The following is a 23,531-nucleotide window of genomic DNA, read 5'->3' on the forward strand; positions in this document are numbered from 1 at the left end:
CTTTTTCGATTACCAGCTAAAAACCACTTGTTATCAGATAAAAAAACAACAACAACAACTGAGTACTTAAGAATATATTTCATAAAACAGATCACAAACATACATTAACAAATTAAATTCAAATTAAAAACTCACAAGGAAGAACAAGACGTCAACCACGAAGCGATTCTGATTGTGTTGCAGCCCTGAAATCAATCCGGTCGGGCACGCGGTCTTTTCTGGTTTCGTCAGATTATTGTTTATTTTAAATCATAGCAACGGAATCGCAACGTTTATCGTTAATATTTCATAAGGCTTCATAACAAAATAAGTATTTAACATAAATTAAGCAGATTAATTTTAGAAGAAATTTAGAAATTTAGATTTAGCATTGAAAAGCAGCTTCATGAGCAAATTTCTATGGATAACTGACTGGTCAGAGAACACGTTATATTTGTACGTATTTGAGGTTGTTTTAACGTAAATTTAGATACGTATCGAACCTGTAATTACGTCCAGATAATACGTAAAAGACAATGTAAATACGTAAAGGCACATACGTATTGGACAGTTTTAATTTACGTCTAAATATGTACGTTTTGATTGTGAGATCAGGCTGGATTGGTTACAAGGTAGTCTGTGACATCACAAACACCAACGATTTCAAACCGCAGGTATTTGGTTTACTGAAGTTTCAAACATAAAATACTGAGCAATGGTGCTAACTTATGAATTTGCACATGGTTTGTCTTAAAGCATATTAAAAACACTACATAGACATATAAACAACAAAACTTGATTTTCACCACAGGGGGTCTTTAAAAGAGCGTAGTCAAACACCAGCAAACAGGATCAGGAGAGACAAGGCAAAGAGTAAACGATCATAATCCGGGAAACAGTCCAAAGTCAAAAATACAGACAGGGCAAGAAACATGGAAACAAGGTCGAACATAAGGCGCAATACAGGGCTAAACAATACTCAGCAATGTGTGTGTGTTTGAGTGCAGCTTATAAAGTGTCACTGATGGGAAACAGGTGTGTGTGTGATTGGTTCCTAGATGGGGAATTGTGGGAAATGTAATCCAGAGTGATGTGTGACTGTGTGTGCCATGAAAAGGTCACAATGGTGAACCGGTGACTTCTGGTGGGGAGTAGAAGGAAACAGCAGGCGCAGGATACAAGACAGTAATCAGTTTTTTATATTTAATTGGTTCTCTCTTGTTTTTGCATGTTCATAATTTCTTTGCATGACAGCCTGGCCAAAAATAATTGAAATAATCTGAAATTTCATTTCATTATCACACATGAAACAAATGACTCCAAGCACAGCTACACGGTATGCTTACATCTCATAAACCATTTTTTTTTAAATATTTGAATTAAGGTTGAAGATGTCAGTTTGGTTGCTGGACATCACATTTGACCTCTACTCTATGGCAGTTCATTGACTTTCCAACTGACAATAAAACCATGCAGCAAAAGCAAGACACTTTTATGTTGACTGTGGGCTTCCCTGGAGTTGTTGGAGCTATTGATGAACTCATGACACATCATTGCTCTAACTGTAAATGAGGAAAAAGATTCCACACCATCAATACTAATTTGTGATCATTTTGCAAAGCTATTTTTTACAAATACATTTAAATATTAAAATGTTTCAGTGTCTTTTTAAATTATTCTTTTTTATAATAACATTAAATGATTGGTGTTGTGATGCAGTGACTTCACCATTGCAGGCTCACTATTGGCTGATTCAGAGGTTAAGGGCGGCCATTTTGAGTTGACATCATTGTAGTCCTTAGTTCACAAATCAGTCTTATACTTTACTAAAAGTTGCTTTTAGCTTTTTTATAAAAGTCTCCTACTCTTAGAAAACTAATAATGCAGCTATGAAGATGAAGTCTGAGAAATTTGACAGGAAGTGAAGCAGGAGAGAAAATGACAGAATCGGCAAAGGACAACAAGCCAGGACTCAAATTCAGGTAGCATAAAAACATAATGTACTCCCCACATTTAGTGGCAGAATATTCCCTTTCTTTCTCTTTCTTTTTCTTTCTTTCTTTCTTTCTTTGTTATTTAATTAGAGGAATAGTGTCCTAGAATTTCAAGCCTGATTTTACTGCTCCTATTATTACTCCTCCTACTGCTGTTGCTGCTCGTCCTGCTAGTGCTACTGCTCCTGCTGGTCCTCCCACTGCTGCTACTCCTGCTGCTCCTGCTGCTCCTACTGCTCCCGGTACGATGTATGTTAGTGCTGTTTTAGCGTTTTGTTTCCAAGCCTCCCATTCAACTTTTTTCTGGGCTTCTCTATACATCTCATTGGTGTAGTGCTCCCCTCCATTACTCTCCACCATCATGTCAATCTTCTCCAGCAGTTCTGTGACCTGAGAGCGGTTCTGAATATTTTCATTGTTGAACGAATGAACTCTGTCACCACAATTATTAACAAAAGCTTTGAGATCATTACTTTCACTGATATAATCATCTAATGGTTTTCCCTTCAGCTGATCAGCGTGAGTGAACAGAATGATGGTGTAACGTGCAGCATCTTCTCCAAAGTTCTCCTGGATCCATTTCACTGCACTCTTCTCTTCTACTGTGAATCTCCTCACTTCGATGACCAGCAGAAATGCATGCGGACCAGGAACAGACAACTCTACACACTTCTCAATCTCAGTCTTCATTTCTTGTTCTGACATTGATGTATCAAACTGTCCTGGAGTGTCGATGACTGAGATGTTCCGGTCACCAATCTTTACATCTCGTCTCTCACAGGTTTTAGTAACAGACTCTGGTGAAGCATCTGTATTAAAATACTTAGGATACTGTGGACCCAGGATGGTGTTTCCTGCTGAACTTTTGCCTGATCCAGTTTTACCAACCAGAACAATCTTTAGATCTGGAAAAGTAAGAGAAGATGTTTTTGACATTGTGGATACATTTGGCTGGGCCCTATACAAGGAATACAGCTTAAGAAACACACTAAATGATGTTTAAATAAAAATGTAAAAAAAAAAAATATAAGCATAGTGTGAAAAAAAACATTACGGGTAACACTATACACTCTCAGAAATAAAAGTACAAAATTGTACCTTTAGGGGTACAATGGTACTAAGGTACAAATTTGTACCCTTGTGATTGTACCTTAAGAGACCAGTTTTGTACCTTTGGTGACAATTTTGTACTCTCTCAGAAAATAAAGTACATAATTGTACCTTCAGGGGTACAATAGCTTGTCACTGGGGCTGTACCCTTAAAGGTACAAATTTGTACCCTTGTGATTTGTACCTTAAGAGACCAGTTTTGTACCTTTGGTGACAATTTTGTACCTTTATTTAACAGTACAAAAATTGACCCTTCAAAAAGGGTACAAAATTGGCTTTGACAGCGTACAATCATTGACTATAATGAGATATATATATATTACACACACACACACACACACACACACACATACATTGAATTAAAACCAGAATTTATTAAATCCTTTTCATTTTCACATTTTACAACATTTCATTTTAAACACATTTTTAAACATTCCATATGAGTCCATCTTACCGAGTGTTAAAAAGTAACACTGAAGCAGTGTTAAAGTTAATGAGATAATTGATTGATGATTGACAATTAGTGGAGACACCTGATGTTAATAAGCAGAATCATTGAAGGAAAGAGAGAAAAAACGTCTTAATTGATGTTTTATGGAGTTTCATTTCAAGTCACCATGAAAGAGGTCAGCGTTTGCTTTAGTTGGGCTCTTGACTCTTTACCTTTTATTATTAGTTTTTCTCTGATTGCTCCAACTTTGTGTTTGTAAAACACATTTGTAATAGTCAGAGAAAATAGGATCTGGTCACAATATAATTTGATGATATAATCATCATGTGATGGCATGATGTCATTTATAGTCTAAATCTCTGACTGTGTGCTTGATGTATAGCTTTAGTATTAATGATTGTAGTCCTGTGATTTTACAGCTTGAGATCTGACAATAGTATGATTTTTTTTTTTCTTTTAAGAATAATACATTATGAACTGAAGCTTCAGTGTTTAAACACACACAGACATCAAGAGTCAGCATCTGATTCTCAAGAACGGTGATGATAAATAAATACAAAATACTGACAAACAGATCAACTCTGAACATCACAAAACAAGCTACTGTCACAACAAAACAACAGAAAAATAAAGCAAACATGAACAATCTACGAAAATTACTAAGACAATTCAGCTGCATAATTTATTCATGCAGCAATGCATGATGGGAGCTATGGATGAGTTTTGATTGGTGGCTCCCATCATGCACTGCAACATGAAGCACTTTGTTTGATTGTCACCATTGTTGAGGGTCATATGCTGATTCTTGATGTCTGTGTGTGTTTAAAAAAAAACCCTTCAGATTATAAAAGCTCTTCTGGATCTCAAGCGGTAACAGATTTACTGTAAGGAAATAATATAACATCTATATCACCAGTTAATACTGGATGTCACCAATGAATCTGGCCATTTCACAATGAGAAAACACAACCATTATGACTGTGCTTCCCAAAGCATTGTAAACCTAAATTAATCAACTTTGGCCTCACAGCACTTTTGGGAAACACAGCTCAGATCATAATTTCTCTGGCCATAACAAATGTGCTCTACAAACACAAAGTTGGAGCAGCCAGAGATAAATTAATGTTAATAAATAGAGTCAAGAGCCCAACTAAAGGAAATGCTTTTCACCATCATGGTGACTTCAAACTAAACTTTCATTAAAACATTAACATCTAAACATCTGTTAATTCTCAATAAGAACTTTTGTTGATGTATGACAGAAATCAAATCAAACTGGTTAATAATAAGTGTAATAATGTTTAATGGCTGGAAGTCAGTTGTAGTTGTTGTGTCTCTCTCTTTTTCTCTTGTTGTTTCTTCAATGATTCTGCTTATTATCATCAGGTGTCACCACTAATTGTCAATCATCACTCAATCATCAATCAATTATCTCATTAACTTTAACACTGCTTCAGTGTTACTTTTTCACTTCAATGTTACTTCTTCAGTGTGTAAAATATATATATATCTCATTATAGTCAACAATTGTACGCTGTCAAAGCCAATTTTGTAGGGTCAATTTTTGTACTGTTAAATAAAGGTACAAAATTGTCACTAAAGGTACAAAAATGGTCTCTTAAGGTACAAATCACAAGGGTACAAATTTGTACCTTTGTACCATTGTACCCCTAAAGGTACAATTTTGTACTTTTATTTCTGAGAGTGTAGGGAACACATATAAACTATTAACTACAATGTTTCCCTTAATAAACTCCTAATTTACTGCTTATTAATAGTTAGTGAGGTAGTTGTTAAGTTTAGGTATTGGGTATGATTTAAAATGTAGAATGAGGTATTAATATGTGCTTAATCAGTATTAATAAATAGCCAATATTCTAGTAATATGCATGCTAATAAGAAACTGGTTAAAAGGCCTTAAATTAATGTTACCCCATCACACTTATGGAAAGTCCTCATAATTATGTAAAAACATTGATACACGCACACACACACACACACACACACACACACACGTTTGTTTTTGTGAATTGTGGGGATATTCCATAGGCGTAATGGTTTTTATACTGTACAAACTGTATTTTCTATCCCCCTACACTACCCCTACCCCTAAACCTAACCATCACAGGAAACTGTGCACACTTTTACTTTCTCACAAAATCTCATTCTGTATGATTTATAAGCCTTTTGAAAAGTGGGGACATGGGTAATGTCCTCATAAGTCACCTCTTTTTGTAATACCTATGTCATACCCATGTCATTATACACATTTGTGTCCTGATATGTCAGAAAAAACGTGCACACACACACACACACACACACACACACACACACACACACACACACACACACACACAAACAACTGTGAATATGCAAATACTGGGAAAAAATTGTTTTGGGGCATTGCAAACTTATCTGAGAGTTGATGAAAGGATGCAAAAACATCATCTATATATAAATATTTAAACGAAGATATCCTATATGTTGCCCATTGGGAAAAGGTCCTGTCCATTGATGGTGGAAAAACAAAATTTGACGCTATCGGCACAGCCATAGAAAAAGCTTGTAATCTGGGAGTTTCATGTTCTGATTGATTGATTATTATTTTTTTCTTTGTTTAATGCATTTCATTTTCAACAGCAGAGTATATAATGCATTTATGTGTGCTTTGTTGAACATTGCCATAACATTATTAGAACACTCAGTTTACAGAATAGTTTGGCTGAATGACACAGCTTAACAATGATTGCTAATATGTATGTATTGATTTATGTTGTTTTATCCATTGTTATGTACTGCACTCTGCAGCTATATTGAACAAACCCAAAGTTACATTTATCATCATATGGTAATATTACCAAGAGAATCATTATGATTCTGGATTTTCAGACTGTTACCACTAACACTATAGCCTAATATCTTTTTAAACAATATTAATATAATTAAAATATAAGCTAATAAAGTTTGACTGACGTTGATATGTTGATTCCATTATTCCTTTAAATTAGTTTGCTGTTGTACTGGGAGTGTCAACCTGACCGTACAAATTGAATGTAAGAAACCAAAAGTATTTAAACACTCATTTGTTCTGTAGCCGAATATGGCACGCAGTCAACAGAAAATCCACCCATCTCTCTCTCTCTCTGTGTGTGCGCATGCGGGAGTGAGTGGGCGGCGTTGGTGTGTGAATGAGAGCAGTGGCGGTTCTAGACCATTTCAACTGGGGGGGCCAAGCTGGGGCCAGTTGTACTGTTAGAGGGGCCAGTTACATTTAGACCTTATTGTTGTCATATCATTTTCTGCACTGGGCATCGTTAAGGTTTTAACGGTATTACTACTCTTACCGATATTGCTTATCAATCCGGTACTTTAACGGTATTCTTATCGGTACCTTTTGTTTATAATATAATATAATATATAGCTAAATGAGCTGAATTAATAATGAGCTGAATTAACTTTGCTTTATATTATATAGTGTCCGGCATTTTTGGTCTTTTATTTAAGATACAGTAAGAACATGAACAAAGAAACAAAGTAAAACAAACTGACAAAAACAATAAAACAAAGATACAAATGAAATAAAGTGCTTTCATTTGTTCATGTGTTCAGGTAAGTAATATAGGCCTAGCCTATAAAAGAAATCTAAGTAAAGTAACCAAATGTAAAATAACACTGCATGGTTTTCACAGTATAAATTAATAGATTAATGCCTATTAAAGCTAACTATATTCAGATGAAGAGCTGTGAGTGATTTTCTCTTTGCATTTTCTTGTTTGATTAACACTGATGGCATAATCGTCAGAAGGTGACTGCTGTCACTTTAAGACAATAGATATTAAAGGTGCCCTTGAATGAAAAATTTAATTTATCTTGGCATTGTTAAATAACAAGAGTTCAGTACATGGAAATGACATAGAGTCAGTCTCACACTCCATTGTTTCCTCCTTCTTATATAAATATCATTTGTTTAAAAGACCTCCGAAGAACAGGCGAATCTCAACATAACACCGACTGTTACGTAACAGTCGAGGTGTACGCCCCCAATATTTGCATATGCCAGCCCACGTTTCCAACATTATAAAAGGCATTAGACAAGGGCAGCCAGTATTAACGTCTGGATGTGCACAACCTAATCATCAGACTAGGTAAGCAAGCAAGAACAATAGTGAAAAATGGCAGATGGAGCGATAATAACTGACATGATCCATGATATCATGATATTTTTAGTGATATTTGTAAACTGTCTTTCTAAATGTTTCGTTAGCATGTTGCTAATGTACTGTTAAATGTGGTTAAAGTTACCATCGGTTATTACTGTATTCACGGAGACAAGAGCCGTTGCTATTTTCATTTTTAAACACTTGCAGTCTGTATAATTCATAAACACAACTCCATTCTTTATAAATCTCTCCAACAGTGTAGCATTAGCCGTTAGCCACGGAGCACTATCAAACTCATTCAGAATCAGAAGTAAACAATATAACAGTATACAATACTCACATAATCCGACGCATGCATGACGAACACTTTGTAAAGATCCATTTTGAGGGTTATATTAGCTGTGTAAACTTTGTTAAGGCACTGTTCAAGGCAAGCGCGAGCTCTGTGGGCGTGGACCACGAGATTTAAAGGGGCCGCAGCATAAAATCAGCGCGTTTATAATGATGCCCCAAAATGGGCAGTTAAAAAAATTAATAAAAAAAAATCTATGGGGTATTTTGATCTGAAACTTCACAGACACATTCAGGGGACACCTTAGACCAGGGGTTCCCAAACTTTTCAGCCCACGACCCCCAAAATAACGATGACAGTGACTCGCGACCCCCACTATCCTCGGAGGTGGTTAATGAGTTGTGCACAAAGGCGCACACGCACTAACGCATGTTTCACACATACTCTGTTTGCAGTGCGCATTTTTTTTTCTGTGCCCATATTTAACGGATTTCACACTGCACGCGGATGCGGTCCGGCAGTGCGTTCCAGGAGCGGTGCGTCTGCAGCAGTGCAGCGATCATTTACGCGCCGAGTCTATTTTTGCTGTGCTGCACAGCGCTGAATTAAAACGACAGCGCACTGTTCGCATTAAAATAAACATGTATTGACGCGAAAAAACTAGTAATTTCACCATAGATTCATATAGTTCAAAGTCTGTTACACAGTTTAAACACGGCATTTTTGCCTCGGGTAAAGCAAGGAAAATAACACCTTACCAGGCATTTAGGTGAACAAGGAGACATAAACAATAGCACTCGTCTCTTCGTGAAGGTGGAAAAACAGTTCTTTATGACCTAAGGGATTTATTGTAAAAAGATTTAAAAGGAAAGAAAAGACGAGAGTCGGCTGTTTTTGTCTATTTTAAGTTTTTTTAAAAAAACGTTTTTGATTTTAACATAAAGCTTACGTTAAAATGTTTTGCCACTTGCGTAAGCAACATAATATATAAATCTAAAGTATTACTTCAGATAAATATAAAGTATGATATGAATAAAACGTTTAAATATAGTGCGTTTAAACGTGACATCTATGAAATATAGTGTAGGCCTATACAAAGAGAATCTCTGTGCTGACAAGCCATATTCAGTAACAACTTTTGGATTTGAAATAAAAATAAGTAAATGTTGTGTTTGTGATACACAGCCATGGATCAGTTGCGCACTGCAAACGCGGCATAGGCTATGTGAAGCGCGTGCTTCTCCGCTCTCCTCCGCTGGCCTCCCTGCGTTGTCTTTTTTGATCGATATTAACCAACGTTTCATTTCGACAAAAATATTATCCAAAGATTAAAGCCTAAAGAATTACCTACGTGCACATGTCTGAACGGTTAACATGTTGCAGTAAACTGACCTGCTGCAGCTGATGCTGTTGCTACTCATTAATCTGTCGTAATCACCTCAGGAGTCACGGCCGAGGGAAAGGAAAATCGAAAGGTTGATGGCTTTTTTTTATTTGCATGGTTTTTGTTTTTAATTTAACTACTATTTTTAGTATTTTGTGACAATTATTGATAGAATATACTATTTCTAATCGTTTAGTTATTATTATTATTATTATTATTTTTATTTTTTTATTTCTGGAAATCATCTCGCGACCCCTCTCTCACTGTCTCGCGACCCACCACTTTGGGAACCACTGCCTTAGACTTATATTACATCTTTTAAAAACATAATCTAGGGCACCTTTAACACACATCAGATTTTCTCCCAGCTGTTCATGTACACTTACGATATAAACTGCATTTAAGTAGTTAAACACGCTCCAATCTGGTCATTTTAACATATTTTGTGTGTATTTGATCTCTTGGACGTGCCCCTGAAGCCCAATGTGTAATTTGTTTGTCTATTTGCGATCCGTTTTGGAGCGCGCACACACATTCAGCTTGAGGAACAGCGTCTCTTGAGCGGATTATTGTGCTTTCAACGTTTTAAAACGTTGATAATAATTATCAAACATTTACTGTAATTTAGCAACAGTAAAGCCTGCATTTTACAACAGTCACCGATTATGCTGATTCTGACGTTAAGTTTGGGTTTAGGGAGGAATGAACGCGCACAGCTGTGAAGAGAATAAGGTGTGCAAGATGAAACACGGCTAGTTTTTAATAGTTTTACCTCAGATATCTTCTTTCTGATCCTTGGAAGGATCTTCAAAAATAAAATTAGCTTAATATCACAGGCCTAAAGTGTAAGCAGATGTTTAGTTGTTTAGTTCTCCCTCTATCGTCACAATTAAACAGGGCTTTCATGTGAGCGGCTGCGCGCGCTGTAGCTCCTCTGCGTGAGCGCGATCTCTCTTCTGGACTGCGAAAGCAAAAATGCATCATAGAGAAATGTCCTAATATTATTGCATACAGACACAGCTGGTGACTCTGGCGAGATAGAATCTGCAAGATAATGTCTATATAGCAATAACAAATGAACGTGTATTTTCTTCATAATTTCTTCAGTACCGATAGCAGAACCGTTAACGTCAGAGCTTATCGATACACCGGTCTTTCATAATTTAGCCCTGGGGCTAATATAATACCAGGTTTCGGTACCCATCCATAGTTACATTTCTGTTCCGCGTTGACACTGTCTAATAACGGATGTAAAAAACAACGATCGCAAAAAAAAAACAGTTACAGTAAAAATTATTTCACACTCCACATTTAGGGGGGCCTCAATGGGGCCTCACTCCAGGAGTGAGAGTTCTACGGTGAGAGTACGTCTTCTTTCTTTTTCCCCCTATTACTTTTTTTTGGTGTCTGGTATATATTGTTTTTGTGGAATTAAGTTTGAGGGTAACAACAGTAAGTTGAGGTGAACTGAGGAGCGCAGTCTTCCAGCGAGTGCTGGTTGACAATGGCATCCTCAGAACACACAAGTTATGAGCGGCTTTCACGCAGGCATGGCATTAAGATCAACAATGAATTGTTCTGTGGAAGAGTGCAATTTGGCGGTCGGAAATGTTGTAGGGCATGAAAGCATAATGTCAGCATCTCGTATGAATAGCACTGTGGTGATTTTTTTTAGATAACATTGAAAAAGTGAACAGTGTGGTCCAAAACGGAATTGTCATACAGGAGACTTTTATGTCAGTAATGCTCTTAGTTCAACCGGAGAAAAAGATAATCTTGTCCAATGTTCCCCCATTCATAAAAGATGAGTTGCTGATCACAGAGTTATCCAGACACGGAAAAATTGTTTCACAAATGAGGAAAGTTCTGTTGGGCTGTAAATCCCCTTTACTCAAGCATGTAGTCTTTTTTAGATGACAAGTTTACATGGTATTAAAAAGTGAATTGGATGAAATAAATATGGCATTTAAATTTAAAGTTGATGGCTTTGATTATGTTGTGTTTGCAAGTTCTGAGGCTATGAAATGTTTTAAATGTGGAGAGGAGGGGCACATTAGAAGTTCGTGTCCAGAACAGACTGAGGATGCAAGGGCCGATACAGTGGCCAACGAGGCAGCTGTAAATGATGATGATGTTAGGGCAGCCAAACATGAGCAGGCTGAAAGTGTGAGTGTTACAGCAGAAGCTGGAACAAGTGATGCAAAGATGGAAGGATCAGGAGTGGTAGAGGGGGAAACCTCAAATGCTATTGACAAAACAGCTGATCTGGTGAAAAATGATGAAACTAATGCAGAGTATGTGAGTGATGATGCACTTTTCAAAATGCCCTCTGTTAAGAGGAAAAGGAACAAAGTGAAAATAAGGGACGAAAAATCAAAACAATTGTCAGAATTACAAGTTGATGCATGTAATGATGTTGAAAGCAGTGCTGTTGAAGACTCTGATAGTGATGCTTGGTATAATAGAAGGAATAGGCGTAGTGCTTATTCTTTTGGAAGGGTTAGGTCTTTTTTACAAAGAACAAAAAACATGAAAAATGTCCAGGTTACATATTTTTTTCCGGACCGCAAAATGTTTGTTTACTCTGTATGGAAGCAATATAAGTGGGCACATACTCGAGACAATTTAGATTTAGATTAGATAGATTATATTGCTTTAAACATCATTTTAATATAGTGAAAACCAGTGACATTAGTCCTTCTGTTTTTTCTGATCATGCTATTGTTATATGTAAAGCTTTTATAGCAAATATAAGGTCAAAGAGTGCCTATTGGCATTTTAATGTGTCTCTGTTGAGTGATTTAAAGTTTAAAGAGGTTTTTCTTTTCTTTTGGAAGGAATTCAAATGGAAAAAAGAGTGTTTTGTGAATTTGCGCCAGTGGTGGGACTGTGGGAAAGTTGAAATAAAGTTATGTCAACAGTATACTTTCAATGTCTCTAAAAATATAACACAAAAATTTAAAAAAACTTGAAGCTGACATTGTAGAGTTACAATCATTGATAGAGGTCACTGGAGAGCAGAGTGGTATTGATGCCCTTAAGTCCAAAAAGTTATGTATTGCAGACCTGCTAGGCTTGAAAGCAAAGGGAGCTTTGGTCAGGTCGCGTTATCAAAATCTTACGGAAATGGATGCCCCATCCAAGTTCTTTTTTAATCTGGAAAGGAAAAATGGCCAGAGTCTATATATTCACTCATTACACAGAAAATGGGCAAGAGCTGACAGCACCATCTGAAATAAGACAGCGGGCTGTGAGGTTCTACAATGAATTGTATGGGAGTGAATATGAGGAAGAAGCTTCAAAAAAAATCAAAGGCAGTGCTAGAGAGGCCTCTGTGTGAGGGAGAACTTTGGAATGCACTGCAGAACATGGAGAGTGGAAAAGCTCCTGGTATTGATGGTCTTCCAGTTAAATTTTATAAAGCCTTTTGGGAGGTGTTGGGTGAGGATCTCTTGGATGTTCTCAAGGAGAGCATAGCTGAGGGTTCTCTACCGCTGAGTTGTAGAAGAGCTGTGATTACTCTTCTACCCAAAAAAAGGTGATCTGCAAGAAATGAAGAACTGGAGACCAGTGAGCTTGTTGTGCTCGGATTTGAAAATCTTCTCTAAGGCTCTGGCCAACAGACTGAGAGAGGTGATGGGGCAGGTCATACATCCTGACCAGACGTATTGTGTGCCTAGTAGGTCTATTTCGGATAATATTTTTCTTGTTCGGGACATAATAGAGCTTGCTGGCCTTTTGGGTATCAATCTAGGGCTCATTTCCATTGATCAAGAGAAAGCGTTTGACAGAGTTGAGCACCAGTACCTCTGGGAAACTCAAAATGCTTTTGATTTTGGCCCAGGTTTTATTGGATTAATCAAAGTGTTATACAAAGATATTGAAAGTATGCTAAAAATCAATGGTGGTTTGAGCGCCCCTTTTAAAGTTAATAGAGGCATTAGACAGGGATGTGCACTCTCTGGAATGCTGTACTCTTTAGCAATTGAACCATTGTTAAATAAGTTACGTTCTAAAATAGAAGGTTTACTATTATCTCATAACAATTTGCACCATCAGATATCAGCTTATGCTGATGATGTAATGATAATGGTTAATGGACAGAATGATATAAATACTTTGGTTAAAATTGTTGAAGAGTTTGGAACTATATCTGCTGCCAAAATAAACTGGAGTAAAAGTGATGCATTGGCTGTTGGAAAATGGGAGAATGGTCCACCATTATTGCCTGGTGGGTTAACTTGGAAAAAAGAGGGATCAAATACCTTGGAGTTTTTATTGGGGATACTACTACGCAAGTAAAAAATTGGATTGGGGTGTTTGAAAAAATGGAGGGTAGATTAAAGAAGTGGAAGTGGATACATCCACAGCTTTCCTTTAGAGGGAGGGTTTTAATAATTAACAACCTGACTGCCTCAACATTGTGGCACAGATTGTCATGTGTGGACCCTCTTCCCGGTTTTCTTTCTAGGTTGCAAGCAATGTTTTTGGATTTCTTCTGGGATTGGCTTCACTAGGTTTCCCAAAGTGTACTTTTTTTGCCTGTGGATGACGGAGGACAAGGACTGGTGCACTTGCCAAGTAGACTAGCAACGTTTCGCTTGCAATTTATCCAAAGACTGTTAACTGGACCTGAAGATCTGGTATGGAGAAAAGTTGCCCAGGTTATTCTGCAGAAGACTGATGGACTTGGACTTGACAGCACCTTGATGCTTCTGGATCATAGACAGTTGAATTTAAAGGATTTACCCTCTTTTTACTGTGGACTTTTTAAAATGTGGGGACATTTTAATTTTACCAGGGATTGTAAGACAGAATCTTTGTTTGGGTTGCTTGAGGAACCTTTGGTTAAAGGAGCTCGCTTTGATTTATCAAATGAGTGTTTGCCAGGTCTCACACAAAGGCTATGTGGCTCTGGTATGGTAAAATTAAGAAGTTTAATTGATGTGGCAGGACCTGACTTAAGTAATGTATCTGCAGTGGCCTCTGCATTAGTCCAGAGATCTTCACGTCAAACTGAGGTTTTTTTTTTAAAAATGTGGAAAAGAAGGTTAATAGAAGAAGAATCAATCTTGTTGCAAAATTTTGGTAATGGAAGTCTGATTCCAAATAAGAGAGATCCCTTTCCAAAAATTGTCATTTCACCAGATTTAAAGGGTATGTCTAGCATGATTTGGATTTGGGTTTGGTTTCAGGAAAAAATTTTATAGGTGTTTTGTTAAAGTTTTAAATAATGTGGCACTAAATGAGAAGAAAGACACTGTGTGGCAGTATAAATTCGGATTAAAAGAGGAAGAAAGGCCAGTTTGGAGGGTGATATACAAACTACCATTGAATAAACAAACATTTGCAGTGGTGAATTTTGCACGGGGCTATAGCGGTCAATGCCTTTGTTTCTGTTATAAATTCAGATGTTGTTGATAAATGTGTTTTTTGTGGAGCAAGAGAAACGGTTTTTCACTGTTTTACAGAATGTATTAGATTGAGATCACTTTTTGTTTTGTTGAAGGATTTGTTTTTAAGATTTCAGGAACAATTCACTCCTAATGTGTTTGTTTAGGATCAAGATATTGTCAAAAACAGAGAATAAAATGGCAGTTAATTAATTTTATTGTTGGACAAGCCAAACTTGCGATTTATATCACAAGATGAAATAGAATGGAGAACAGACATGGTCAAGATGTTGTACTTCTTTTTAAATCTTTTTAAAGGCTAGGATTGGTGTATAAAATATAAGTACTATAAACTAATGAATGACATTGAGTCTTTTAAATTGCAGTGGTGTTATAGTAATATTATTTGTACTGTAATTGAGGGAGATTTAATTTTTGATATGTTACTAATTTGAATGGATTTGATTCAGTGATTTGTTGTTTGGTAAAATAAAGTTTTTTTCTAAAAATCAAAATCAAATCTCTCTCTGAACACAACTGCTGGTGTGAATGAGTTTTTCCAGCTTTGTCTTAATTTTCACACTGGTTGTGCTTTAAAGTTTGTTTGTTTTTTCCCTTGATGCTGTAAGATTGAAAATATTTAAAGATATTTTAAAATGAACAAAGACATTTGCTTTGCTGTTTCAAAAATTCTCTCTTGCTACAAGGGCCATTTGGAAGGCACAAAGGTGCTGCTAGTGATCAAGGCCTGTAGGCCAAGATGTGTACATCGGGGGTCTACGAATTGTCACACCTTTAGTATGGAGGGGGAAGTTTTAATCTTCTGATTGGTCGGTTTGAATGTCTCACATCTGGGATTCAGTCACATGGTCAAGGAAGGGATAAAAGAAGATTGTAACTGTTGATCTGGCTCTTCTTTTGCTTGGGCTATATGTACTCAAGAGTGTCAAAGTGTTAAAATAAGAGTGTTAAAGTAACACTGTAGCAGTGTTAAAGTTAATGAGATAATTAAGTGATGATTGACACCTGATGATAACAAGCAGAATCACCAAAGGAGAAAAACCCATTTTTTAACTGTTTCAGTGTTCATTTAAGACTCTTATTTTAACACTTTAACACTCTTGAGTATGGTCTCACATATACTCCCAAGAGAGTTAATTTAACACTGGAGTTTTTGCTGTGAATTAATCACTCAATACTTACTTGTGGAAGGTGTTTGCATGCTGTTTCTCTGCATCGTGACTGTGAGTGGAACGGATTCTCTCTCTCTCTCTCTGTTTCTCTATTTTAAGAAAACATATCTGTTAGTTAAAAGATTAAAGCCTCTTTTACACAGAATGTAAAGTAAAGTAAAATGTTTATATTTATAAGTAAGGTTTATAAGACATGGATTTGCATGTCTGTCCACAATGCTGTTTGCAGCTGTACTCTTTAAGGACCTAACCAATTACACAATTAATGTATGTAATTTGTCTTGTTTGTATGTAATTTGTCTTGTGTGTGTATATATATACACGACAGTTCTGTCTGGTTCTCGAATCTGATTGGCTGATAGCCGTGCGATATCACTGATATCAGTGATAACAGCACTCCTACCGTTTCACCGTTTGTATCGCTCCGCTTGAAGTGACTGTCATGGCGGCCAATCAAATCCATCGTAATTTTTACAAATACTACTTGTACCACAAACTGTTGTTTTCACAGTTTTTTAGACGAGAATGTAGTTGTTTAGATATGAAATATGTGACTCGTATTTAATAATAGCACCTATTTTACAATTTGTTTTGACGTTTTCGGAGATGCGAGCTCCAGGGCGTCAGCGGCCGTTCAGTGCTCGTGCACGCGCCAAGGACAGCTTCATCTCGGCCAGTGCTTCAGAGATTTACCGCTGGCTCTTAGTGGTTAAACATGAGACATAATTAAATTTGAGTACATAAAACTTGCAATCTTTGGTCTTATCAATCTATTATTTGTTCCAGAGCAAGTCGAATTGTGCTATATTAAATTTGATAATAATTACCTGACATTGATCATATAGCATAGCATATTGGCTACAACTAGACGGGACATATCAGACGAAGACTCTTCTCCGCTTTTCAAATACGTAAAACATTGAACTTTATAGACATAGTGTTTTTTGAGTAAAGAAAACGCTTTACATTTTTTTTCTGTGACGTCATCGTCGACCGTTATGACTGCGGTCACGCCCACTGAGTGGCACAAAGACTGAGCGGCAGCATTGGTTTTCAGCGTGAATGCCGCGAAAAACACACAAAACACATCCAAAACGGGAAAGAGCTTTGTGATTGACTGAACAAATAGCTTTGATACAAAACCTGAGGTATATATTTAAAGGCTGCCGAAAGCTACAGAAAAAAGAAACAAATGTATCACTGCAATTCACAGAAACAGCTGGACTCCAGCAGAGAAACATGGTTTTGCAGTTATCATTTTGTGTCAAATTGTTGGATTTTGAAGTAAAATCATACCGTATACTGTATTGTTATATATTGTGTTGACAAATCATCAATTAAATATTTACCATCTTTTATTCTGCATAATTGGGTGTTTTTAAATAAACACTGATGAAAACAAGTTTTAGGGCTGGACGATATAACATTGATATAAGTGGTTACTCGGATTTAAACCTATATTGTAGTTATATGAAATATTCACAGGCAGATTTGCTTTATGTATTTCCCAGCCGACGAATTCAGGCGCATATAAATGTCAGGAAACACGACTCCAGGCTGCATGTCAATATCCATGGAATAGGTTTATTTGACAAGTTGTAAGGAACACTTTCGAGTCCAACCTTTAGTGTAATTCGTTTGTTTTACTCGCGTTTTCACAGTTTCCTCTATTAAATTCAGTCACGCAGCAGGTTCTTCTGCCACTCAGTCCAGCTGAGGGAGCGCGTTCCGGCGGGAAAGTGATGTCGATGCATACCCTCTATCCGCTTGTTAAGTCGTGACGTAAGGAACGCCGTTTCCGGGTCCAAGCCTCAACTCGTTTCACTTGAGAATGCCATCGACGGCCGTTTATGAGCGCTATTTATTCATTTTAAACATCAATCATTTAAAAAAGTTAAACATTTTAAATACTTACAGTCTACACAACAGTCTCCGTGCTCACAGCGTCATAGATATTAATATTTTAACGATTTATAAAAGATGAATCATTGTCTGGCCATCTGGAATTTTGGTATGGAGATAAAGGTTATAATTATATATTTTTTGTAGTATTACACCACATCGTGTATGTATATTAGCACCATTTGTTGTTTTCTTGTGGTATGAGATAGAGCGTTAGGACCCGGAAGCGCTGCCGCGTGACGTCAGACTTAACAAGTTGTTGTAACCATAGACAGTAAAAGAAATGGACACAGCGACCCCATTGGAACTCAATTGAGACAAGTGAAGCCCATTTTTAGCGATTTTTAGCACTTCCGTTTCTGGCGCGCAGACTCAAACTAAGCTTGATGACGTCAGCAACCTGTCTGACAGATGTAAATCTTCTAGTAGCTGTGCGTGAAAACTGCCATCGTTAATCTTGCAGAGACGGCGAGCTTGAGCGGGGAGTTCTTTGGCGTGAGTGAGCAGGAGTAAGTATTCTGATTAATTATTTTGTATAGTATTTTAAAATGTAACGCCAGTACGCCATATTAAGTTAATGCATACTATTGCCTGCGAGCTTCTCCTCCTGTCTGTACGGTAATTTCTCTACTGTGCGACAGAGAGTCGAGTGGTTATGACGCAATCGTTAGCCTATTTTTACAAAAACTGTTTCTACGGGGCCATAATGTAACATAGAAGGTAATGGAGCCCTTTATACATTGTCGTGTATCTTTAGAAATAAATAATGGACAAATGGATAGTGATGGCCGATTTCGAAACACTGCTTCATGAAGCTCCGAAGCTTCATGAATCTTTTTGTTTCGAATCAGTGATTCGGAGCGTGTATCAAACTGCCAAAGTCACGTGATTTTAGTAAACGAGGCTTCATTACGTCATCACTGTTTCGAAACAGTTCGAAATTTCAGTGGTTCACTGATAAAGGGTGATGATAAAGTGAGCCCATGAATCATGCAGATTCACTGAGAACTATTGAACAAGTGTCTAGGGCTTTACCCTATGGTTTTACCTGATCTCCGATCAGTTTTATACAGTTGTAGATGTTTTAATTATACATTAGAATAATTAAAATGAATAATGGTAGTTATTAATCTCTTATTGGCCTGTTTAGCTTGAGCCATGGAACAGATAAACAAGCCTTTAAAATTGATAAAAGAACACAAATTATACAGACACTATATTTAATCTTATTAGATGATTAGTTAATTCCATTTAATTGATTTCACTTTAAATAAAACTTCTGAAATACATTTGTTAAAGTGTATTTTAATGCATGTTTGGCCTGAGTTTTGTTGCATTTGCACTGCTCTGACCACTAGGGGTCACCGTGGAGACGGGTGTCAGATTGTTTCGAAGCCTCGAATCATTACGGCACATTTGATTCAGCTGCTTCAGTGTTTCATGAAGCCTCGATCTGCCCATCACTACAAATGGAGTCTTTAAACGCCTCAGATGTAAAGTTATTCGCTGTCAAAGTGACGCCAAAATGAATGGGAGTCAATGGGATGCTAACGCAAGTGAAGTTCTGCTACAAGATGGCGGCACGCAGCCGACTTCAACTTCCGGTCGACTTCCTTGGGAACTGGTTGTAACTCAGACAATCCCTGTGTCTCAATCAGCTCCCTAGTTCAGTAGTCAGGGCACTGACCAGGGAGTCATCCATTTTAAGGGCTGTCTCAATCGCAGAATCCTTCCAGGGCACTGAAACGTTCGCTCCCTGAAAAGTCCCACAATGCACCGTGAAAACCAGGGAGCATCGATGCTCACTATGCTCCCTTAACGGAAGTTCTGAAGCGCGAAACTTGAATCATGTGAGCCAACTCACTACACATAACGATACGATAGATGTTTTTAAAAATACAAACCGTTATTTTATTATATTTCAGCATAAACATACATCGCTAGACAGGTAATGAGCATAATCTAGCTAACACTTATAATTTATTCACGGCTGAAATGTTGCACGTAAGCAAATAATTAATCATAATGTACTTTAAATAACATTACAAGTAATGTCAGAAAATATAAGCTCTGTTGTTGTTCATAAATACCAGTAGTGATGTTGTACAATGAGGACGTTGTCTCGTCGCCGGAAATAGAGTCATAAGTGTCCCAATGTGTAGTGAACCAGCAGCTTTTACTGTCCTTACCAGTGCCCGAATTCGTGTACACGACCCAGCCAGCAGAGCCATGTGGGGCCCAAATGGGTTTGACCTGGGCTATCTAACTGGGACCCAGCCAGTTTTGCACCCAGTTTCCATGTAGGCCCCACATGGATTTTCCCAGATGAAATGAACACTGCTTAGTGTGCACACTACAGGCTGTTTAATGTAACACTTAATCAGTGTTGGAGGTAATGAGATAATTAAGTGATTGAATAATGATTTTGTATTAGTGAAGAACACCTGCTGTTAACAAGCATAATCACTGAAGGAAAGAGAAACACAAGAACTACTTCCAGCCACAGCCTTGGATGAAATCAACTGAAGATAAAATACATTACATCTCTCAAGATCTGATTAAACAACTCCACAAACAACATTAGCTTCACTTATTACTAACCAGACTGACTTTATTTCTGACATACATCTACAGAAGTTCGTATTAAGAATTAAGAAGAGGCTTAGATGTTGATTACTTATTTGAAAGTAATAGTTTGATTTGATGTTACCATTGTGGCGATCAGTGTGTGCTTTAGTCAGGCTCTTGACTTTTTAACATTAGTTTCTCTCTTGACAGCTGTGTCTGTTTGTTATGGCGAGAAAATATAATCAGATGCTGTAAACTGATTGATGATAAGAATATAATCTTCCTATATTGGCTTAACTCATTGATATTATGTGGGAGGTTTATACAGGTAGTATGTTATTAATTCTGTTTTATTGTTATGATTTTACAGCAAGAGAATAATAGAATTTAATCAGAACATCAAACGATTTATAACACACCATTTACATATTTTGGGCTCCTGTGAGTTTTACTCACACAGACATCAAGAATCAGCATATGAATCTCAACAATGGTGACATGCTTCAATGGTGCAATGCATTCTGGGAGCCATGGATAAGTTTAGTATGATGCACTCAGAATGCATTGCACCATTGAAGCATGTCACCATTGTTGAGATTCATATGCTGATTCTTGATGATTATATTCTTATCATCAATCAGCTTACAGCATCTGAGTGTATTTTCTCTTGCTGTTCTCGCCATAACAAACAGACACAGCTGTCAAGAGAAAAACTAATGTTAAAAAGTCAAGAGCCTGACTAAAGCACACACTGATCGCCACAATGGTAACATCAAATCAAACTATTACTTTCAAATACGTAATCAACATCTAAGCCTCTTCTTAATTCTTAATACGAACTTCTGTAGATGTCTGACAGAAATAAAGTCAGTCTGGTTAGTAATAAGTGAAGCTAATGTTGTTTGTGGAGTTGTTTAATCAGATCTTGAGAGATGTAATGTATTTTATCTTCAGTTGATTTCATCCAAGGCTGTGGCTGGAAGTAGTTCTTGTGTTTCTCTTTCCTTCAGTGATTATGCTTGTTAACAGCAGGTGTTCTTCACTAATACAAAATCATTATTCAATCACTTAATTATCTCATTACCTCCAACACTGATTAAGTGTTACATTAAACAGCCTGTAGTGTGCACACTAAGCAGTGTTCATTTCATCTGGGCAAATCCATGTGGGGCCTACATGGAAACTGGGTGCAAAACTGGCTGGGTCCCAGTTAGATAGCCCAGGTCAAACCCATTTGGGCCCCACATGGCTCTGCTGGCTGGGGATATACTGATTCACGAGCTCGGGAGCTAGGGAACTGATTGAGACACACCCAATGTCCGATCTGCCCCAAACTTCACATGTTAAGTCTGACGGCCAGATAATGATTCATCTTTTATAAATCATTAAAATATTAATATCTGTGACGCTGTGAGCACGGAGACTGTTGTGTAGACTGTAAGTATTTAAAATGTTTAACTTTTTTAAATGATTGATGTTTAATATGAATAAATAGCGCTCATAAACGGCCGTCGATGGCATTCTCAAGTGAAACGAGTTGAGGCTTGGACCCGGAAACGGCGTTCTTTACGTCAGGACTTAACAAGCGGATAGACTCACAACACGCCAAAAGCAGAGAGCACACTAAATATGGCCACCATAACGGTGGATGAACAAAATAGCCCTACTTTTAATTATTTGCATGCATTTGTATGTGTTTTACTGTACGTTACTTTCATTTTTGAGCACAACGCGCCTACACTAAACATAGCCGATTTCAACAGGCAGATCAAAGTACATTTCATGAGATGATTTTACTGTAGCAATTTTTCATAATGTCTGTTAAACTGATTTAAATCATTTCCAGTGCTTGTTTGCACTGAAAGTTGTGTTTTATTGTGTGATGTGTAGGCCTATAATCGCTCGACTCCCTCACCAACACAACTTGTCAACATAATAATCCAAACTGAACAAATCATGGTCATGTAAAAACTATTACCATTATGAACATTAATACATAAATGGAGACGCTATTCCATCTAACATTTACTCACCGTATGAAGATGAGCTTCAAGTTTCACTTCACTTCCTGTTGTTCAATGGCAGGTGTAATGGTGCGCTAAAGTGGAACTGAAAGTAGATTTGTTTGACTGAATCACCGCTGAGAATGACTAATCATTTATGCAGGAGGAGGGAGATTTCATGTAGCCTCTCTTTTGCCTTAGTCGGGCTCGGGGCATTTTTGGCGCGTTTATGCAGAGTATGAGCATTCATGTTTCTGGTTTCATGTTAACGCTGCTAGGTAAAAATTAGGCTACTTGCAGGCATGGTATGAGCTTGTTTTACTGTCTTCGTCAAAATGGGGAACACTTGCATTTCTCATCATATATGAGGCCACTGTTGCATCTATATGAGTGAATGTGTTTGTTTTGTGTGATCATTTTGATTCTATGTGAACACCAAAAACATATTCCACCCAAAGCAAACCTGTTTTTCTCATGTTAGTACTTTTATTTCCATACATTTTAATTTCTGACCACAGTTTTGATGAAGCTAAATTGCAGCTCAGATCACTTTAATCTCTCATTCAGTTTGCATATTTCATTTTTTTTTTCTCGATATGGAGGGAGCAGCTAAATTGCATTCAGTTCAAGCAACAACCCCCTCAATTTCCGAACCATAAATTACAATTAAATTTGTAGAGAAAGAATGTTCGTGCCCAGATAAACACACACTTATGGAAGTAATTTAATGCCAAATGTTTTCGAAATAAAAAGCGTGTTGAATTGCACTAATTGAAAAAAAAAATATGCATTACATTAGCTGTGCTTGCATTTTGATGCATTTTATTTTTAAGGCTTGAATTTTTATGGGCGAAATTCAACATGGTTGTATATTTAAGCTGTGAATATTTCAATTAAAAATATTTCACACACATTTTCATTATTAAAAATTCAATAATTTATTTTCACCTTTCAGATTTCACTTCAAAATATTCATTCTGTTTAAAAAATACAACCTATAAAATTCGACTAACAATTTTCAGTCCATTTTATTTCGCTTTACAAATTCGCTTCCACAAATTCAGTGGTTAAAATTCGACAGAAAATGCAACATTTCACATCC

General features: G+C 37.0%; 2 protein-coding genes across 2 annotated transcripts in view; both read right to left on the bottom strand.

The window, feature by feature from the left end:
• Positions 1-23,531, bottom strand: part of LOC125271359 (complement C3-like) — a 731,185-nt gene that overhangs the window by 599,178 nt on the left and 108,476 nt on the right. The window lies entirely within an intron of this gene.
• On the bottom strand, positions 60-22,578 carry LOC125271370 (GTPase IMAP family member 9-like). Its single transcript, XM_048195444.1, has 3 exons — positions 22,460-22,578; positions 15,967-16,045; positions 60-2,878 (listed from the first exon to the last, which is right to left on the bottom strand). Exons 2-3 carry the CDS (start codon positions 15,998-16,000, stop codon positions 2,076-2,078), a joined length of 837 nt encoding a protein of 278 aa, XP_048051401.1. The 5' UTR covers positions 16,001-16,045; positions 22,460-22,578; the 3' UTR covers positions 60-2,075.

Source organism: Megalobrama amblycephala, linkage group LG7 (genome assembly GCF_018812025.1).
Source record: "Megalobrama amblycephala isolate DHTTF-2021 linkage group LG7, ASM1881202v1, whole genome shotgun sequence".
NCBI classification, from domain to species: domain Eukaryota; kingdom Metazoa; phylum Chordata; class Actinopteri; order Cypriniformes; family Xenocyprididae; genus Megalobrama; species Megalobrama amblycephala.